Consider the following 21,581-nt stretch of genomic DNA (forward strand, 5'->3'; position numbering starts at 1 on the left):
GTAGCAACACAATGGTGTCAAATAAAAACATTATATTTTTCAAAAAACATTTTCAAAATTTCTTTCTTTTCTCAGAAAACATGTTGAGATAAATTATTTGATTAAAAAAAATGCAAAAATAAATTCTTTCATTGGCAAAAAAAAAATAGTGACTGAAACAGTTGTAACACTGTCCAAAAAACTAGTAGTTAATGTAATAAGAGATGTCTTGGCAAATGTTCACACGATTTCCCATCAAAGACTCTTTAGATTTGCTTTCCCAGTTATTTGACGCCACTGTTGTGGGTTTATTTAAGCACACTCGGACATCGTCGTGTTTCTTGTATGATGGAATTTATTTTAACCAGACAGACAGTGTCACGATGGGAAGTCCATTAGCTCCTGTTACAGCCAACCTCTTCATGAAGTACTTTGGGAACATCATCCAGGACAGAGCTCCTGCAAAGCCTACTTGCTTTTACCGTTACGTCAACGACACATTTGTTGCCTAGCCTCGTGGGCATAAAAAGCTTGGAGAATTTTTCCACCACATCAACAGCATCCATGATAACATCAGATTCACAATGGAAGTAGAGACAGATGGTGCCTTGCCTTTTCTAGATGTCCTCATTTGCTGGAAAGAAAATGGGAGTCTCAGCCACAGTATTTATTAGAAACCGACCCACACAGACCGATATCTGCATGCTATCAGATATCACCAAAGTTTCATCAACCCAAGCCCAGGATTCAAAAGATGGACAAGAAGGAAGCTCTAAATGCAAAAAATACAAATCTTTGGATACTGAATTGAGTCATTGATGTGCAAAACAAATTCTGTCATATATGAAAGCAAAACTAGCATGTTTCTTGATCTTTTTAGCCATATTAGTGTCAATAAAATGAGAAACTTTAGCAAATTTAAGAATAATACTTCTGTCACATCATCTCAATAGGAATAAAAGTGCACTCAGCAGCTTTCCTTTCTTCTTGCAAAATTTATCAAACTTCTTGACGGGAATAACCATCTCCTCCCCATAGAGGTTTCTGATGTGATTGTGTAGATTTTTCTGTTACTGGGACTGTGTATTTGAGGAATCCATTGAAATAAGATTATCCAATGACAAAGGTTTTACTTTTAGCAAGATATGGCATCCAATTTTATCAGATATAAAACAACAATGGTCTGGTTCTCGAAGGCTGCAGCCTAATTTGCAGTTCATCACTTTTGTTAGTTTCTACTGCTAGCTGTACTGCAGTTCTTTGCTTCACAGAGGACAGTCCTTTTGCTTCTCATGCATGCACAGTGGCTTGTTCCCAGGGTACAAAGGAGCTGCTGCATCTGATGTTATCTCAATTATGGCATGATTGTGCACCTACAATCTCACCTGAAGATGGCGGCCAGTTGGACCGTTGAAATATTGTGTTGTCAGGTTGATGAAATCCAGCTGCATACTCATTAAGAGCATCAACAGAGAGCATTCAATGTTATCAGTGAGCCAGTTGGAAGGTATCTTTGCTATTTTGCTCATGAGAAAGACGTTACAAATAGGAAACCTACTGAAGTTATTGCTAACCACTTTGTCAATTTCTTTAAAAGAAAAATAGCACTGATAAAAGTTTGCAGGCTACTGGTGGCAACTCAACGAATATCAATACTGGTTGGGAAGGAGGAATCACGCATTGAGTTGAGATCAAGCTGAATCATAAACTCATCTGTATGGTTTGTGCTCTTCATACTAATGAGCTACCTCTGCACCACTTAATCAAACAACTGAATGGGGAAACTTTAAAAAACAACAAGTGGAGTGGTAAGATTGGCAATATGCTTCATAGTGCAACTAACTTGAAATCAATCCTTCATTTGTCAGAATATCCTTTCAAGAGCCTTTTGTTCCACTGAGTGACACTATTGTCAAAACTCTCCATAGCTCAGGCTTATGGTTACAGGATAACACAGGCTATAAGGACAGATGCACTTCCAGCTGATCTGGAATCATCCTGTAAGCCACTTGTGGTGTTTAACAACTGAGAATGGAATTCCTCCCATATGGGTTTCAAAACATGACCTTAAAGGCAACAACTTGAAGACGTTACAAGTGCATCTGGAATACACTGTTCATGCCGGCCGCAGTGGTCTAGCGGTTCTAGGCGCGCAGTCTGGAACCGCGCGACTGCTACGGTTGCAGGTTCAAATCCTGCCTCGGGCATGGATGTGTGTGATGTCCTTAGGTTAGTTAGATTTAAGTAGTTCTAAGTTCTAGGGGACTGATGACCACAGTAGTTAAGTCCCATAGTGCTCAGAGCCATTTGAACCACTGTCCATGTTTGCTCTCTCTACTGCTTTACAATCAGATCCCAATTCTCTTGGGTGGAAGGACCTCAGCACATTCATTATGAACTGAAGCCCCTAAAATCCCAGAACAAGGCAGTAGCCAATATTGTTTTGCTAACAATCCAGTGCTCATCATGATACACATTTAATGAAATGGTGCATCAGACACTTTTCTGCTCGGAAGACCAAGAAGGAAGGAAAGCAGGGATCCAGAAGATAACTGAATTGAGGATGAAAATGATGATACAGCAGGAGATCTATCTGTTTGGCCTAGGAAAATACCTGCATTAAATCCAAATGCAACTTCTCTTTTAGAACTGAGAGACTGAACAGAAGCATATGAACTTCCACTTATTTGTAAAATCAAAATACCAGAAATAAGGAAGTTTGTAAGTTCTTAAGTGTCCATGTCATGAACAGTCCATAGATGTGTGAAACAAGTAACAGAGGCTTCTGGCATAGTGTGTGCTCATTAGAAATGAGGAGGATATATTAGAGGCCAAGAAGCAAGTAAAGGAATGACGTCTAGGAATGAAGTGAAGCAAGATTTAACGAATATTGTTGGTTGAAGATTTGCAATGTGTTTTCAGTGTTAGATAATAGAGACAGAATATAAGAAAAATAGTTTGAGTTCATTAGACCATGTTTTGAGCAAATTTTGGTGAATTTTATATTAATTTATGCCATTTTATGAGAAATTTCAGTATCTATTATAATCAAGTGTGAATTTACAAAGCTAAATGTCTATCAATAAAGAAAAGCCTTTTAAATTAGGATATTAAACATCAAAAGACAAATTTTTGGATCCCCTCATTCACAAAAATTTCGAAATTTTATTCTTTGCTCTCTAAAATTTACATTCTACTGTGTAATCTACAGGCAACTTTAGGAGTCAACATTGGGCAGGTGGCTTTACATAAGGATGTGTTTTAAGTGTAAACTTCTTTGCAAGTGCCATCAGTAGTATAATTCCTGATTAAGAAGTGAAATTCAGTGATTCTTATCTATAGACTATTTTTCCCCACTGATCCAGTAAAAAAAAAAAAAAAAAAAAAAAAAAAAAATACTAATAATAATAATAATAATAATAATAATAATAATAAAATGGCTGGAGTACTAGACAGGACACACAGTCTATGAAGGTATTTGTAGGATCTCAGCAATGAGTACTGAATAGGACATACTGATTTGAAGTTATTGCACAATGAGAGCACACTGTATGTGTGAAAAACACCTACATATTTGAAGATACTTGATACTGTTTGCTATGCAAGATTTATGCTGGCCACAGGTTCCTAGAGCCCCAGTGTAATATTTGACCTCATGAATGAGCCTGTAAAACCAACACTTAACATCTGATGGCAACTTTTTTTTATGCATAATGCGTCCAGGTTCTTATCTCTTTCAAAACCATTGGAATTCAGTGCCAATGCTTGCCTTACCATGACATTTCATAAATTGCCTGCAGGCTCAGTATCAAAAATTTAATGACACTTTCTGTGAAACATCTATTAACCCTAACATAAAGTCAGAGCTGACTTACAGCCTAGGTGCTCAGAGTTATTTCAGATTTGGTGATATTCAACAAGAACTCTGTTCCTGGATGAGTTTTAAATAATATTTTGCAACACTTTAAGTGAGTATAGAAAACATAACTACTGCATCTATCTTTGTATTATAATGAGTTCTGTTAAATAATTTTTATACTTATTCACCCCAAACAAAGCCAAACAGATAATTGCAGCATCCAAGAAGAAATCGTGGGAAGACTTTGAAAACAGGTTGGAGACTATGGGTCAAGCTGCTGGAAAACCATTCTGGAGTGTAATTAGCAGTCTTCGAAAGGGAGGTAAGAAGGAAATGACAAGTATTTTGGACAGGTCAGGAAAACTGCTGGTGAATCCTGTGGATGCCTTGGGCAGATGGAGGGAATATTTTGAAGAGTTGCTCAATGTAGGTGAAAATGCGATCAGTAATGTTTCAGATTTCGAGGTAGAATGGGATAGGAATGATGATGGAAATAGGATCACATTTGAGGAAGTGGAAAAAATGGTCAATAGATTGCAGTGCAATAAAGCGGCTGGGGTGGATGAAATTAAGTCGGAACTCATCAAATACAGTGGAATGTCAGGTCTTAAATGGCTACACAGGATAATTTGAAATGGCCTGGGGGTCGGGACAGGTTCCGTCGGACTGGACAAAAGCAGTAATCACACCAATCTTTAAACATGGAAACAGAAAAGATTGTAACAACTACAGAGGTATCTCTTTAATCAGCGTTGTGGGTAAAATCTTCGCAGGTATTGTTGAAAGGAAAGTGCGAGTATTAGTTGAGGACCAATTGGATGAAAATCAGTGTGGGTTTAGGCCTCTTAGAGGTTGTCAGGACCAGATCTTTAGCTTACGGCAAATAATGGAGAAGTGTTATGAGTGGAACAGGGAACTGTATCTATGCTTTATAGATCTAGAAAAGGCATATGACCGGGTTCCTAGGAGGAAGTTATTGTCTGTTCTACAAGATTATGGAATAGGAGGCAAACTTTTGCAAGCAATTAAAGGTCTTTACATGGATAGTCAGGCAGCAGTTAGAGTTGACGGTAAATTGAGTTCATGGTTCAGAGTAGTTTCAGGGGTAAGACAAGGCTGCAACCTGTCTCCACTGTTGTTCATATTATTTATGGATCATATGTTGAAAACAATAGACTGGCTGGGTGAGATTAAGATATGTGAACACAAAATAAGCAGTCTTGCATATGCGGATGACTTAGTTGTGATGGCAGATTCAATTGAAAGTTTGCAAAGTAATATTTCAGAGCTAGATCAGAAATGTAAGGACTATGGTAAAGAGATATAAATGGATTGAGTGCCAAATAGGAGGAACAAAGTTAGAACAGGTGGATGGTTTCAAGTACTTAGGATGCATATTCTCACAGGATGGCAACATAGTGAAAGAACTGGAAGCGAGGTGTAGCAAAGCTAATGCAGTGAGCGCTCAGCTACGATCTACTCTCTTCTGCAAGAAGGAAGTCAGTACCAAGACTAAGTTATCTGTGCACCGTTCAATCTTTCGACCAACTTTGTTGTATGGGAGTGAAAGCTGGGTGGACTCAGGTTACCTTATCAACAAGGTTGAGGTTACGGATATGAACGTAGCTAGGATGATTGCAGGTACTAGTAGATGGGAACAATGGCGGGAGGGTGTCCACAATGAGGAAATCAAAGAAAAACTGGGAATGAACTCTATAGATGTAGCAGTCAGGGCGAACAGGCTTAGATGGTGGGGTCATGTTGCACGCATGCGAGAAGCAAGGTTACCCAAGAGACTCATGGATTCAGCAGTAGAGGGTAGGAGGAGTCGGGGCAGACCGAGGAGAAGGTACCTGGATTCGGTTAAGAATGATTTTGAAGTAACAGGTTTAACATCAGAAGAGGCACCAATGTTAGCACTGAATAGGGGATCATGGAGGAACTGTATAAGGGGGGCTATGCTCCAGACTGAACGCTGAAGGGCATAATCAGTCTTAAATGATGATGATGATGATGATGATGATGATGATGATGATGATGATTCACCCCACAGCGTTACTAGATGTCTTATAGTGATATATGAAATATGTAAGTATCTAACTTACCTTCAAGAGAAATGTAGAGTATCTGAAGGTGTCTGCCTTCATTAGTAAACATTATTTTTATCACATTGCACTTGTTAAGTTTCATTTCATAACATGGTATTTTTTTACAATAAACTTATATAGTGTGATAAAAGCTGTCTGAGAGCAGAATTTACAGCCCTGAGCAGCCCTGCAGCTGTTGTTGTGGAGGCAGAAGGTAGTGAGTAGTCTGTCATCAAAAAGAAAAGAAAAATGTCTTATCACTGAAACAGAATATTTGTGATAATCTGTTGCTATATTCATGTTCTGCACTCCTCATTTATAAATTTTAACTGACAGAGAAATTTTTCTTTCCTGTATGAATTACTTCTTCTTCTTTTCCCTTTCATTTATTCCCTCTAATATGTGATCCATTTCTTCAGGATGTGGCAAATTTCATTTCATTATTTAACTTTGTGGTCATATGCCCTCCTGAAGCTACGCTCATCAAGGCACCCTAAGGGAGGGAAAAAACTTGTGCCATCTGTCTGTGAATTGTATAAATTTTTTTAGGTGTCTTATCATAACTTAAATATTTGTCTATCATATTTTCTGAGAAGGAAATTGAGGATCAGCCCAGCATTTGCGTAAATGAGTGTTGTTAAACCACATAAAATCATATTCAGGTTGGCCAGTGTGTCAGCCCATGGATCAGATCTGAGTCTGGCTCACCTTCCTAGCTAGAACATTCCATATTATACTATGTAAGCAGATCACATTTTTTCCCACCAAACTGATCATGCTTAAATGCAAATAATACACTAAAATGCCTGTATCTGGAACTTAGTACTCTAGTGTACTGCTGTTAGTATATTACCATTGATTCCAGGAGCTCTCCACTCACAAAGATGTGCTAAGTAACTTGCCACAGGAAACATGGTTTTTAAGCTATATTCCTTTCAATGTATGAACTATTTTTGGTTTCCATATGTGCAAAAGAAAATGCCATTCAAATTTGTTTTATGCAAGAAACAAACCTCATTTTTGTTTTGCTTAGGAAAGTACAGTATTTGCAAATTTTTTGCTATTGGATGTGTTACTGTGTACAATTTCTATGGCTTTTCATTGTTTCTGGCATTATTCCTCTCGTCCGCCACTATCCCCTGTTGGTGTTTGGTTTTTACATACTGTGTGATGAATTAAGTGGTTTGTAGAATAATAGAAGCATAATAAAGAAACATTCTCACTGTACTATAATTGTCTAATGGATGTAATGTCATGTCATATCAACCACTGATTTACTGAACCATCTCTCACTGTTTGTACAAGGGAAGCTACAGTTTTATATGAAAACTGAAACAGAATACATTGGTATTGGTCTCTCAATACTGACACACACACACACACACACACACACACACACACACACACATACACACACACACACACACAAAAAAATCTTGAATGAATATTTATGATCTACAAGTAGATGAGTCTTCACTAACAACATCAGAAATTGATAAGCCTAACTATATTTAATCTGCAGAAATTGGTTCTCATTCATGCTAAAATGTTTCTGAAAGTAATCCAATGAAAAATATAACACTATACTACAAAAATGGTCTATGGAATGGAAAAAAGGATATACATTTATATTTATTTTCATTTTATTTAAAAAAATGTTATTTATGTATGTTACACTCATTAATAAATAAAAAATGTACAAGAACATGAAGCATCTTGAGAAAAATATGTACAAAATGAGAAAGATGACAGTCCATGAATTGAATGAGTTTGCAGAATGATGTTGTAAATGGAAATCTAATTTGTTTGCTGACAAAATACAGCACCATGGGGATTCTTCACTGAGAGTTATTGAGGAATTATGTATATATAAGAATAATGGCAGTGGTGATAATGATGCAGTGTATCAGTACATAATCTTCTTCAGTTAAATGTCTCTTTCACTTTCTCATAAGCAGATTTTGCTGTGTCTTTTACTGAATTCAAAGCTTCCTTTCCTTTCTCCTTAACACTTGTATATATTGATCCTGCTTTATTGCTAAGTTTTTCCCAGAAGGAAGGCGCTTCAGTCACAGGATCAGATACAGAGTCTGATTCAGTTTCACTGATCTCACTGGCTCTACCACTTCCAACTCTTGAATCACTGTTCGCTTCTGACTGGTGTATGATTTCGAACTCTGACAGCCTTCCATTTACTTGTTGGTCTTGATTGGATTCATGCACATAACTATTTCTCTGAACTGATTGTTGCTGTATTCTTGAGTGTTGTTGGCTTCTTTTGTGCCCCTGATGCAGATCGTCTTCAGTGTGCTGCTGATGGACCCGCTGAAGATTATTTGTGAATCCTTGATGTTGCAGCCCATCTTCTTCTTGGATTTTTTGCAGATTATTTAGTTGTTGTAGCTGTTGCACATTATCTATTTGTGAAACCTGTTGTCCATGCTGATCATCATCATTGAATCTCTGCTGCTGTGACTGTTGTTCCAATCCAGAAATATAATCCTCCTGGTTAGTTTGATGAAACTGTTGTAGTTGGTCCAAGTCATCTGACTGTTGCCCTAGTTGCAATTGCTGATCGTCATGAGTGAATCTTTGTTGTTGTGACTGTTGTTCTGTCTGGGGTAGGTACTCTTGTTGAGTTGTTTGTCGGATTTGTTCTAGCTCTTGCAAGTTACCTGTTTGTGGCCCCTGTTGCACTTGCTGACTGTCATCAGGAAATCTCTGTCGCCCTGATTGTTGTTCCAGTCGAGGAAGATAATCCTGCTGGCTAGTTTGATGAAACTGTTGTAGCTGATCCAAGTCATCTGACTGTTGCACTAATTGCAAATGCTGATCATCGTTAGTGAATCTTTGTTGTTGTGACTGCTGTTCTGTCTGTGGTAGGTACCCTTGTTGAGTTGTTTGTTGGATTTGTTCTAGCTCTTGCAAGTTACCTGTTTGTAGCCCCTGTTGCACTTGCTGATTGTCATCAGTAAATCTCTGTTGTCCTGATTGTTGTTCCAGTCGAGGAAGATAATCCTGCTGGCTAGTTTGATGAAACTGTTGCAGCTGATCCAAATCATCTGACTGTTGCCCTAGTTGCAAATGCTGATCATTGTTAGTGAATCTTTGTTGTTGTGACTGTTGTTCTGTCTGTGGTACGTACTCTTGTTGAATTGTTTGCTGGATTTGTTCTAGCTCTTGCAAGTTACCTGTTTGTGGCCCCTGTTGCACTTGCTGACTGTCATCAGGAAATCTCTGTCGTCCTGATTGTTGTTCCAGTCGAGGAAGATAATCCTGCTGGCTAGTCTGATGAAACTGTTGCAGCTGATCCAAGTCATCTGACTGTTGCCCTAGTTGCAAATGCTGATCATCATTAGTGAATCTTTGTTGTTGTGACTGTTGTTCTGTCTGTGGTACGTACTCTTGTTGAATTGTTTGCTGGATTTGTTCTAGCTCTTGCAAGTTACCTGTTTGTGGCTCCTGTTGCACTTGCTGCCTGTCATCAGGAAATCTCTGTCGTCCTGATTGTTGTTCCAGTCGAGGAAGATAATCCTGCTGGCTAGTTTGATGAAACTGTTGCAGCTGATCCAAGTCATCTGACTGTTGCACTAGTTGCAAATGCTGATCATCGTTAGTGAATCTTTGTTGTTGTGACTGTTGTTCTGTCTGTGGTAGGTACTCTTGTTGAGTTGTTTGTCGGATTTGTTCTAGCTCTTGCAAGTTACCTGTTTGTAGCCCCTGTTGCACTTGTTGACTGTCATCAGGAAATCTCTGTCGTCCTGATTGTTGTTCCAGTCGAGGAAGGTAATCCTGCTGGCTAGTTTGATGAAACTGTTGTAGTTGTTCCAAGTCATCTGACTGTTGCCCTAGTTGCAATTGCTGATCGTCATGAGTGAATCTTTGTTGTTGTGACTGTTGTTCTGTCTGGGGTAGGTACTCTTGTTGAGTTGTTTGTCGGATTTGTTCTAGCTCTTGCAAGTTACCTGTTTGTGGCCCCTGTTGCACTTGCTGACTGTCATCAGGAAATCTCTGTCGCCCTGATTGTTGTTCCAGTCGAGGAAGATAATCCTGCTGGCTAGTTTGATGAAACTGTTGTAGCTGATCCAAGTCATCTGACTGTTGCACTAATTGCAAATGCTGATCATCGTTAGTGAATCTTTGTTGTTGTGACTGTTGTTCTGTCTGTGGTAGGTACCCTTGTTGAGTTGTTTGTTGGATTTGTTCTAGCTCTTGCAAGTTACCTGTTTGTAGCCCCTGTTGCACTTGCTGACTGTCATCAGGAAATCTCTGTCGCCCTGATTGTTGTTCCAGTCGAGGAAGATAATCCTGCTGGCTAGTTTGATGAAACTGTTGCAGCTGATCCAAGTCATCTGACTGTTGCCCTAGTTGCAAATGCTGATCATCGTTAGTGAATCTTTGTTGTTGTGACTGTTGTTCTGTCTGTGGTACGTACTCTTGTTGAATTGTTTGCTGGATTTGTTCTAGCTCTTGCAAGTTACCTGTTTGTGGCCCCTGTTGCACTTGCTGACTGTCATCAGGAAATCTCTGTCGTCCTGATTGTTGTTCCAGTCGAGGAAGATAATCCTGCTGGCTAGTTTGATGAAACTGTTGTAGTTGATCCAAGTCATCTGACTGTTGCACTAGTTGCAAATGCTGATCATTGTTAGTGAATCTTTGTTGTTGTGACTGTTGTTCTGTCTGTGGTAGGTACTCTTTTTGAGTTGATTGTTGGATTTGTTCTAGCTCTTGCAAGTTACCTGTTTGTAGCCCCTGTTGCACTTGCTGACTGTCATCAGGAAATCTCTGTCGTCCTGATTGTTGTTCCAGTCGAGGAAGATAATCCTGCTGGCTAGTTTGATGATACTGTTGTAGCTGATCCAAGTCATCTGACTGTTGCACTAGTTGCAAATGCTGATCATTGTTAGTGAATCTTTGTTGTTGTGACTGTTGTTCTGTCTGTGGTAGGTACTCTTTTTGAGTTGATTGTTGGATTTGTTCTAGCTCTTGCAAGTTACCTGATTGTAGCCCCTGTTGCACTTGCTGACTGTCATCAGGAAATCTCTGTCGTCCTGATTGTTGTTCCAGTCGAGGAAGATAATCCTGCTGGCTAGTTTGATGAAACTGTTGTAGTTGGTCCAAGTCATCTGACTGTTGCCCTAGTTGCAATTGCTGATCGTCATGAGTGAATCTTTGTTGTTGTGACTGTTGTTCTGTCTGTGGTAGGTACTCTTGTTGAGTTGTTTGTCGGATTTGTTCTAGCTCTTGCAAGTTACCTGTTTGTAGCCCCTGTTGCACTTGCTGACTGTCATCAGGAAATCTCTGTCGCCCTGATTGTTGTTCCAGTCGAGGAAGATAATCCTGCTGGCTAGTTTGATGAAACTGTTGCAGCTGATCCAAGTCATCTGACTGTTGCACTAGTTGTAAATGCTGATCATCGTTAGTGAATATTTGTTGTTGTGACTGTTGCTCTGTCTGTGGTAGGTACCCTTGTTGAGTTGTATGTTGAATTTGTTCCAGCTCTTGCAAGTTACCTGTTTGTGGCCCCTGTTGCACTTGCTGACTGTCATCAGGAAATCTCTGTTGTCCTGATTGTTGTTCCAGTTGAGGAAGATAATCCTGCTGGCTAGTTTGTTGGAACTGCTGTTGTTGATCCAAATTCTCTGCCTGTTGTACTAATTGTGGATATTGATCACTGTCCGTAAATCTTTGGTTTTGCACCTCTTGTTCTATATTAGGCAGATACTCTTGTTGATTTGTCTGCTGGATCTGTTGTAACTCACTTATTTGTGGTACCTGTTGCAGTTGCTGATCATCGTCTGTAAACCTTTGTTGTTCTAGTTGAGCGGGATAACCCTGCTGGCTAGTTTGTTGATAGTGTTGCTCATCCTGATCATCATTGGTGAATCTTTGTTCATATGTTTGTTGACCTTCATTGTTTAAACTTTGGAGTTCCTGTGTTTCCTGAATAATATCACCACGGCGATGATTCTGGTACTCTTCGTGAAACTGTTTGGAGATTTTTCCATAGTATTGTTCACAGATGAGTAAATTTTTACTAATTTGCTGTTGTGTTTGATCAAAGTTGTGTTGCTGGGTATTCTGCTGCCAGAATAAGTCATCTTCTTGGTTGCCATTATGGGATGCTTGCAGTGCTGCCATCTTCTGGTAAGTTTTGATGCATGTAGTCCTATCTGGCACTGTTCTGTAAGGTGCTGCTCCTGCAGCTGCTACCAATAGCAGCAGTGTGTAGATAATATGCAGCTCCATCTGAAAGAATAAAACATAATGATTTTTGTTTATTTCTAGCATATTACCCTATAATAATCATTTCAGTAGTGTTAGATTTTAAAGTTTGTATGATATGGTATTCAAAAGTTCCTGCAATTTGAATGTTGTACAAAAATGGCTATGATTTCATTGGAATACCACTTGGTGTCTCCCTATACATTATGCTCATATCAGTGTCAGAAATGTCTTTGAGCTGAGTGGTTTGGTTAGTTGTTGGTGAGCATATTTCCACTGTCATGTTTTCATGAGTTTACAGTTTTGTGATAGCTGACTTGAAAGAACAGCACATCTGTATGAAGTTTTGTTAGAACTTGTGAAAACTATGCCGCTCCAAGCCAAGTTGGGCGGGTTGCGTCACAAACTCGCTAGGCGCTCAGCAGGCAGTGCGGCACTATGTTTTTGAATTTTTTCCAGCTGTTGCATCCTTGAGCTCCCGTTCACCAGATGCATGTCTACAGGTTACAGAGATCAAGGATCACAGTTTATTAATAATTATAGTACAGAGTAATATCTCCAGGTAGAGTTACATTTTCTGCAAGTACACCAAGTCCTTTTATCCATACATGTATTTTCTCATCAAGAGTAACATTGCACCCCCCCCCCCCCCCCCACACACACACACACGTGTGTGTGTGTGTGCGCACACAAGTATATATATATTTGTGTGTATGTGTCTGTGTCTGAAATGTTACTTCTGGCTGTGCAATGTTACTCCTGGCTTTTCGAGCTTTTTTGATCAAAGCGAAAGAAGAATCTTCTATTGTAACAAATGCTGCTTAGTTTCTGGGTCTTAGGTGTAGTCCCAACGTTTATCACCAGTGGAAACCTTTGAAGGAAAGTTTGGACTGTCCTGAAGCTTCACATTTTCAATTCGTCTGGCAGGATATGTTCACACTGTCATATGTTGTTCACAAAGAATTGCACAGGTCTTGGATAGTCCATGTACAGTCTTCCAGAATCAGATACCTCATTTTCTGCATATTTTCTAATGTGATGTCAGTTGATAGTCATCTAGAGTGATCATCATTATCACTCGATGTTTGCTCATTTTTGAAATTGTTATGCTAGTCATAAGTCTGTGTCTGACCTAAAGCATTATCTCCAAAAGTATGTTTCAACATTTGGTTTATATATATATATATATATATATATATATTTTTTTTTTTTTTTTTTTTTTTTTTTTTTTTTTTTTTTTTTGGGCATGATTAGATTAGATTAATACTAGTTCCATGGATCATGAATACGATATTTCGTAATGACGTGGAATGAGTCAAATTTTCCAATACATGACATAATTAAGTTAATTTAACAACATACTTAAGTTAATATAACAACTTTTTCATTTTTTTGTGTTTTTTATTTTTATTTTATTTTTTTTTTTTTAATTTATATCTAAAAATTCCTCTATGGAGTAGAAGGAGTTGTCATTCAGAAATTCTTTTAATTTCTTCTTAAATACTTGTTGGGTATCTGTCAGACTTTTGATACTATTTGGTAAGTGACCAAAGACTTTAGTGGCAGTACAATTCACCCCTTTTTGTGCCAAAGTTAGATTTAATCTTGAATAGTGAAGATCATCCTTTCTCCTAGTATTGTAGTTATGGACACTGCTGTTACTTTTGAATTGGGTTTGGTTGTTAATAACAAATTTCATAAGAGAGTATATATACTGAGAAGCTACTGTGAATATCCCTAGATCCTTAAATAAATGTCTGCAAGATGATTTTGGGTGGACTCCAGCTATTATTCTGATTACACCCTTTTGTGCAATAAATACTTTATTCCTCAGTGATGAATTACCCCAAAATATGATGCCATATGAAAGCAACGAGTGAAAATAGGCGTAGTAAACCTACAAATTTGGAATATTCTACCTTAGCTATCTGCTTCTGATTAAGGTCTATATTTATTAATGGCATCATACCATTCACTGTACGGAACTGTATGTACTGTGTCTTATCAAAATTCAGTGAGAGTCCATTTACAAGGAACCACTTAGCAATTTTCTGAAAGACATTATTGACAATTTCATCAGTTAATTCTTGTTTGTCAGGTGTGATTACTATACTTGTATCATCAGCAAAGAGAACTAACTTTGCCTCTTCATGAATATAGAATGGCAAGTCATTAATATATATTAAGAACAACAAAGGACCCAAGACTGACCCTTGTGGAATCCCATTCTTGATAGTTCCCCAATTTGAGGAATGTGCTGATCTTTGCGTATTATGAGAACTACTTATTTCAACTTTCTGCACTCTTCCAGTTAGGTACGAATTAAACCATTTGTGCACTGTTCCACTCATGCCACAATACTTGAGCTTGTCTAGCAGAATTTCATGATTTACACAATCAAAAGCCTTTGAGAGATCACAAAAAATCCCAATGCGTGGTGTTCGGTTATTCAGATCATTCAAAATTTGATTGGTGAAAGCATATATGGCATTTTCTGTTGAAAAACCTTTCTGGAAACCAAACTGACATTTTGTTAGTACTTCATTGTTACAGATATGTGAAGCTACTCTCGAATACATTACTTTCTCAAAATTTTTGGATAAAGCTGTTAGAAGGGAGATTGGATGGTAATTGTTGACATCAGATCTATCCCCCTTTTTATGCAAAGGTATAACAATAGCATATTTCAGTCTATCAGGGAAAATGCCCTGTTCCAGAGAGCTATTACACAGGTGTCTGAGAATCTTACTTATCTGTTGGGAACAAGCTTTTAGTATTTTGCTGGAAATGCCATCAGTTCCATGTGAGTTTTTGCTTTTAAGGAGGAAATGCCCACAGAAGTGACATACCAACATCTGTGTGCTCCACCGTGACAATAGATGACTACAGTCAGCCTTAATTATTCAGGAATGTTTGACTAAAAAGAAGAAGATAGTCGCTCCTAAGCCTTCATGCTCACCGGGCTTAGCTCTGTGTGACTTCTTCCACCTCCCAAACATGAAAATCTAATTGAAGGATGAAGATCTGATACACTGGAGAAAACAATAGCAGAATCACAGAGGGGACTAAACATATTAATGAAGAAAGACTTCTGGGATCCATCTCAGAAGCAGCAGAGGCATTGAGATAAATATATTTGCTTCCAAGGGAACTACCTTGAAAGTAAGAAATTTTGGCAACATGTTGGAGCTTCAGCAGTTTTTAAGTGTAACTCCATCTTGAGCTCAGTAGATGGAACAGTGGCTGGTTGATGAAATATGCCATTATTTTGATATTGTTTTGTTAGGCAACCAATTTCAATACTCCAGTCATGTCATCTGCAGGCCTGTCACATGAATGACATGAGGCACCACTTGTGCATGGATCAGATGAGGCAACAATATTCATATCTGGTTCTGCAGAGGTCTGAACTTCATGAGCATGTGTGCCCTTCACACGTATGAAAGTAGCTGTTAATAGTTGGACAATGTATGTATCCAATAAATTGAACACCATCTATTACTGCATAAAAATTCTATCAACCTGCACAACAAATGAAAAAATAAAAATGTGTTATTTTCCAAAGCAGAATCTCTATTGTGATACCGCATAATCTCTGGGAAAACTCAAGTGCAACAAAAGTTAGGACATAAAGGAATTACAGACATTGGCTGTGAGTGGGCATTAACTAAAATCATTGGGGAAAGTTGATAATTTGTGTGAGGCTAGGAGTCGAACCCAGGTCTCCTGCTTTCTAAGCAAACACTCTGACCACTAAGCCATCCAGACACAGTGGTCATTCAACTGCACAGACTACCCTAGCAAAACAGTGAAAGTTGTTTCACAGCCCAAAAGAGAGTTCAGTTGCATGAGCCATGGAAAGGGCTGCTCCCAGAAGCTCATCTAAACTTTTATTCAAAAAACTTCAAGTATTCACTCACATTACACAAGAAGAAACCAAAATATATAATTCCAATATTCAGATACAACACTCAAACAAACTGGAGCACTCCAAGAAGGAAATAAGCTGTACAACAAACTACTTTGTGACATCAAAATGATCAAACATACACTCCTGGAAATGGAAAAAAGAACACATTGACACCGGTGTGTCAGACCCACCATACTTGCTCCGGACACTGCGAGAGGGCTGTACAAGCAATGATCACACGCACGGCACAGCGGACACGCCAGGAACCGCGGTGTTGGCCGTCGAATGGCGCTAGCTGCGCAGCATTTGTGCACCGCCGCTGTCAGTGTCAGCCAGTTTGCCGTGGCATACGGAGCTCCATCGCAGTCTTTAACACTGGTAGCACGCCGCGACAGCGTGGACGTGAACCGTATGTGCAGTTGACGGATTTTGAGCGAGGGCGTATAGTGGGCATGCAGGAGGCCGGGTGGACGTACCGCCGAATAGCTCAACACGTGGGGCGTGAGGTCTCCACAGTACATCAATGTTGTCGCCAGTGGTCGGCGGAAGGTGCACGTGCCCGTCGACCTGGGACCGGACCGCAGCGACGCACGGATGCACGCCAAGACCGTAGGATCCTACGCAGTGCCGTAGGGGACCGCACTGCCACTTCCCAGCAAATTAGGGACACTGTTGCTCCTGGGGTATCGGCGAGGACCATCCGCAACCATCTCCATGAAGCTGGGCTACGGTCCCACACACCGTTAGGCCGTCTTCCGCTCACGCCCCAACATCGTGCAGCCCGCCTCCAGTGGTGTCGCGACAGGCATGAATGGAGGTACGAATGGAGACGTGTCGTCTTCAGCGATGAGAATCGCTTCTGCCTTGGTGCCAATGATGGTCGTATGTGTGTTTGGCGCCGTGCAGGTGAGCGCCACAATCAGGACTGCATACGACCGAGGCACACAGGGCCAACACCCGGCATCATGGTGTGGGGAGCGATCTCCTACACTGGCCGTACACCACTGGTGATCGTCGAGGGGACACTGAATAGTGCACGGTACATCCAAACCGTCATCGAACCCATCGTTCTACCATTCCTAGACCGGCAAGGGAACTTGCTGTTCCAACAGGACAATGGACGTCTGCATGTATCCCGTGCCACCCAACGTGCTCTAGAAGGTGTAAGTCAACTACCCTGGCCAGCAAGATCTCCGGATCTGTCCCCCATTGAGAATGTTTGGGACTGGATGAAGCGTCGTCTCACACGGTCTGCACGTCCAGCACGAATGCTGGTCCAACTGAGGCGCCAGGTGGAAATGGCATGGCAAGCCGTTCCACAGGACTACATCCAGCATCTCTACGATCGTCTCCATGGGAGAATAGCAGCCTGCATTGCTGCGAAAGGTGGATATACACTGTACTAGTGCCGACATTGTGCATGCTCTGTTGCCTGTGTCTATGTGCCTGTGGTTCTGTCAGTGTGATCATGTGATGTATCTGACCCCAGGAATGTGTCAATAAAGTTTCCCCTTCCTGGGACAATGAATTCACGGTGTTCTTATTTCAATTTCCAGGAGTGTATTTCAGCATATAAAACAGTTGTTCACAACTACCTACTGTAGAAGTGTTATTAGGGTGTAGCTGGGCATTTGTCAGGTTCAAATCTAAATGTGTGCATTGTTGTTGTAATAAATAGTGATAGTGGAAAATTTGTATAGATTGTGTTAAATGTGAAACAATGAAACTGGTTGCAAAACTCAAGGATCTGTGCACAACTATTTCCTCAGTAAATGTTCTTACAATATAAATAAATATTTGTTAGTACAAAGAAATAAAATGTCATACAACACATTTTCATCATGATGTCATATAAATTGTACATATCTTTTAATTTTCTAATTTGTGTCTTTTGCACAAAAATCTGCAGTTGTAAACTATGGTCACAAAGATACTGCAAAAACTGTAATTTTTTAGAAAAACTAGATTAACTGTTGTAAATTCATAAGCAGAGTATGATGATATAGTGGTCATTTATATCATTTGTGCAAAAAAGATGATGATGTAAACTATGATCACATGATGCAGTAAGAATGGTAAACATCCAACTGATTTTTTGCATTCTTATGAAGAGTATCCATACCTGTATCTTTTTTAGATTTAATCACAATTTGAATTGAAAAAATAAGTATATACATATATATCTGCTTATAGCTATTATTGAATGTGATATCCTGTATTTTGTGTTAGATATGAAATTTATAATCATCACATTAACTCATGTTGTCTCATCTCATCTTCTCATAAAACTGACTTGTTGCATATCAGTTTATATCTATGTACAAAAATGAAGAGGATCAATAAAACATTGCAATACAATTGATTTTCCAAAAGCCACTCTGGTGACAAACATATTTCTCCCAACAGGAGGGCAGTTTGTTGATGCTGTTACTGTAGAATGTCTGACTTTGTCAACAGAGCCACAACCTCACATCTGCTTGTACTGCTTCATCACTATCAAATCCTTGAAGGTGCTTCTTAAGTTTTGGAAACATGAAAATTGGACTGGGCCAAGTTGGACTGTATGGAGGATGGTCAATTGACAGTGAACCCAAGGCATCAGATTGTTGCAGATGTTGCAGTGTTTGTCTGTGGTCTGGCATTACCATGCTGAAAGAGAGGGTGCTCCATGTGCAGAAAAACTCTTCAAAATCATGCTTTTGGGACCATTCATTAATTACAATAAATGTTCCTTGATTTTTTTCTTTTTTTTCAGACATCATTTTAACAAAAGATAAAATTATACAATATTTTCTTACTCTACACATTTTATAAAAACAGTCTTAATCGGTGAGGCAGTTTTGTTTTTCTAGGTATTCCCTTACTATATAGAAGCAGTGCTCGACCAAGTAATCCTTCGCAATTGATTTGAACTTGCTTAAGTCCATTATTATTTGTGTCGATTTGAGTAGTGCATTGTACAATTTGGTGCCAGGGAGGAGTATGCCTTTCTGTAATAGTTTTGTGTTTTTCTGTTGTAGATTTACATCATTTATGTGTCTTGTGTGGTAGCTATCTACAGATTCATTACTGGTGGTGCTTGGACTGCCGCTATTTAGTTTTTCTTTTATAATAATTACATTTTCAAGCATATAAATACGTGGAAGTGGTATTATTTTATTTTTCCTAAATAGTGGCTAGCATGGTGCCACACAAGTTGCAACTTGAGTCAGCAAAGCAGGAAAATTGGCAAAGTAATATGCGTGACATGTAACACCTCGACTGATATTGAAAACAGAATAAAAAATTCTGAGGCACTGCTTTTCAGCATACCCACATATACATGAGTTTGCCAAAACACTTGATTACAGCAAATGCACTGTTGTTTACCAATGACAGGAGCATTTCAATAAAATGATGCACTGATGATGACCTATTGGCAGAAAGTCTCTGAAAGAATGAATAGGTGGGAAAATGAATTACAGATAATGCTTTGCTTATAAAGGAAGAAAAAATGGTATGAATGAATTTAAGTAATATAAGAAGAAAAGTTAGAGATGGCACGAGAGTTTTAGTATTGTATAAGCCCCTCCGTAAAATTTGTAGGCTTAGGGATGGTTGAACAACTGAGATGGGAACAGCATCTAGAATTTCCAAATAAAAAACTAGTTAAATGTTGTTAAGTACTAAAAAGGCTTTGGGACTTCTGCAGCACTGAATCATTGTTGTGTACCTATGATGCATTTATGAACAGCTTACCTAGATATGGTGTGATATTCTGGGCAAACACAAGTATGACAAAACATACTTCCAAACTTCAAAAAAGTGCTATTAGAATTATGGCAGGAGCGCCCCACAGAGAGCCATGAAGGGAAATCTTTAAAGAATTTGAAATAATGACACTTCATGGTTTATACATTTATGAATGTGTTTGTGTTCTGAAATCTCTCAGGAATTTTCGACATTGAACGATTCACCCACTGAGCCAACATCTTTCCATTGATCGACAGTAGAATCCCGATGGTCCCGTGCCCACTACAATCATAACTGATGATGTCTTGGGATAAAATGGTAACACATAGGGGTGGTCTGCTGTGGAGCTCCATGTTCAACAATTTACAGTGAATGGTGTGCTCCAAAATACTTGTGCATGCACCACAATTGTGCTCATTCAGCAGAAATCCCACAAATCACCATTTATCCTACTTTATAGAGCAGACAAATCGCCGAACACCATGTTCTGTGAAGAGTCATGCATGTTCAACTATTTAGTGCCTAGTGGTAATCTCACTGTCCTTTTGCCTCTTTCCATAGAAGCTGACAGCAGTAGCACACAAACATCTGACAAGCTTCACAGTTTTCAAGGTACTCATTCACAGGCTGTGCGTAATAATAATCTGCTCTCTGTCAAAGCTGCATATCTCAATGGATTTCTCCATTTGCAGTGTGTATCTTCCCTAGAGTGATCCCCCATCCATGTCTGCTCCTGTCATATACTTTTGTTACTATGTCACATGCCTGCAGTGCCACACGATGGCATCCAACTTCATGGTAGGCAGTGGTCATAATGTTTTGGCTAATCAGTGTTTTGTACACATGACGGAGATGTGCTGAGATGTATTTGCATATGATATAATTTTAGCAACTTCGATTTGCCAAAACTGGTCAACAAATCTTTAATGATAATGAGCCATCTTGGCTGTTGAAGTTTATACTTCCGTATTACACATTACTCTAGATTGCCCCCACACTTGAACAATATTGAACATACATAATTAATCAACCTCTCAATGAAACACATGATGGGCAGTAATATATTTGTTTGGGTTTATTTTATGTACATATTACAACAACAAAACTGCAGATGTATGCCAAAGCACCAGAGAAGATGCACCTGAGAACTCTAGGAGAAAACATCTGGTAGTTGTAGATTTAGATTTTCTTATTCTATTCTGGCCTTCACAGTCCGCGCAGCAGATATATATTGAGGGTTGTGGATGATTGGCAATGAGATTATTCTAAGGATACCACCTTGAGTGAAACACTGTTTTGTCTCATTCAACTTTTAGCCATGCATGTTTTGCTGTAGTTGCACCATTAGCAGTGAGTTCATTACATTTATTGCAGATGATAAGGTACATAAAAAGGGCCCATACAGTCACATATGGGTATGGTTATAGTCATCAAAATTCATGGAAAATTTGTATAAAATATGCTCTTTTGCTCCACATGAAGCTGTTTGCACGGATTTCAGTCTTGACTGAACCCCTGCTAGGTGATTTTTCCCCTACAGTATAAAAACTCTATACATACAACCACACTAGCAGCTAAGATACCTGCTTGGTGAACTATTTACAAGGGAACTTCTTCAGTTCAAATGGTTAAAAGTGAATAAAAATTATTTTAAAATACGGAGAAAGATCTGATGTACCACTTGTTAATGTCACTGATCTGTAAAACACTGCATTTGTGTACTATCATTGTCTGAAGGTTTACAAATCTTTACAGAGTTCAGAAGCACAGTTCACTGTACCATACAGCA

The 21,581-nt window shown here is 39.1% G+C and overlaps 1 protein-coding gene across 14 annotated transcripts in view; it reads right to left on the reverse strand.

Annotated features, from left to right (window-relative positions):
• Window positions 1-7,550: 7,550 nt before the first annotated feature.
• LOC126183899 (putative uncharacterized protein DDB_G0271606) overlaps window positions 7,551-21,581 on the reverse strand; it is a 33,240-nt gene continuing 19,209 nt past the window's right edge. The window contains exons 2-4 of one of the 14 annotated variants that reach the window (XM_049926237.1): window positions 11,439-12,174; window positions 10,665-11,180; window positions 7,551-9,632 (exon numbers count right to left, since the gene is read on the reverse strand). In XM_049926237.1, coding sequence (XP_049782194.1) covers window positions 7,849-9,632; window positions 10,665-11,180; window positions 11,439-12,174 — 3,036 coding nt within the window. In that variant the 3' untranslated portion in view covers window positions 7,551-7,848. Of the gene's footprint in view, window positions 11,181-11,438; window positions 12,175-21,581 lie in introns of all 14 variants that reach the window. The other 13 variants (XM_049926235.1, XM_049926229.1, XM_049926234.1 and 10 more) reach the window with 13 other exon arrangements.

The sequence above is a fragment of the Schistocerca cancellata genome, chromosome 4 (assembly GCF_023864275.1).
Source record: "Schistocerca cancellata isolate TAMUIC-IGC-003103 chromosome 4, iqSchCanc2.1, whole genome shotgun sequence".
Lineage (NCBI taxonomy): Eukaryota > Metazoa > Arthropoda > Insecta > Orthoptera > Acrididae > Schistocerca > Schistocerca cancellata.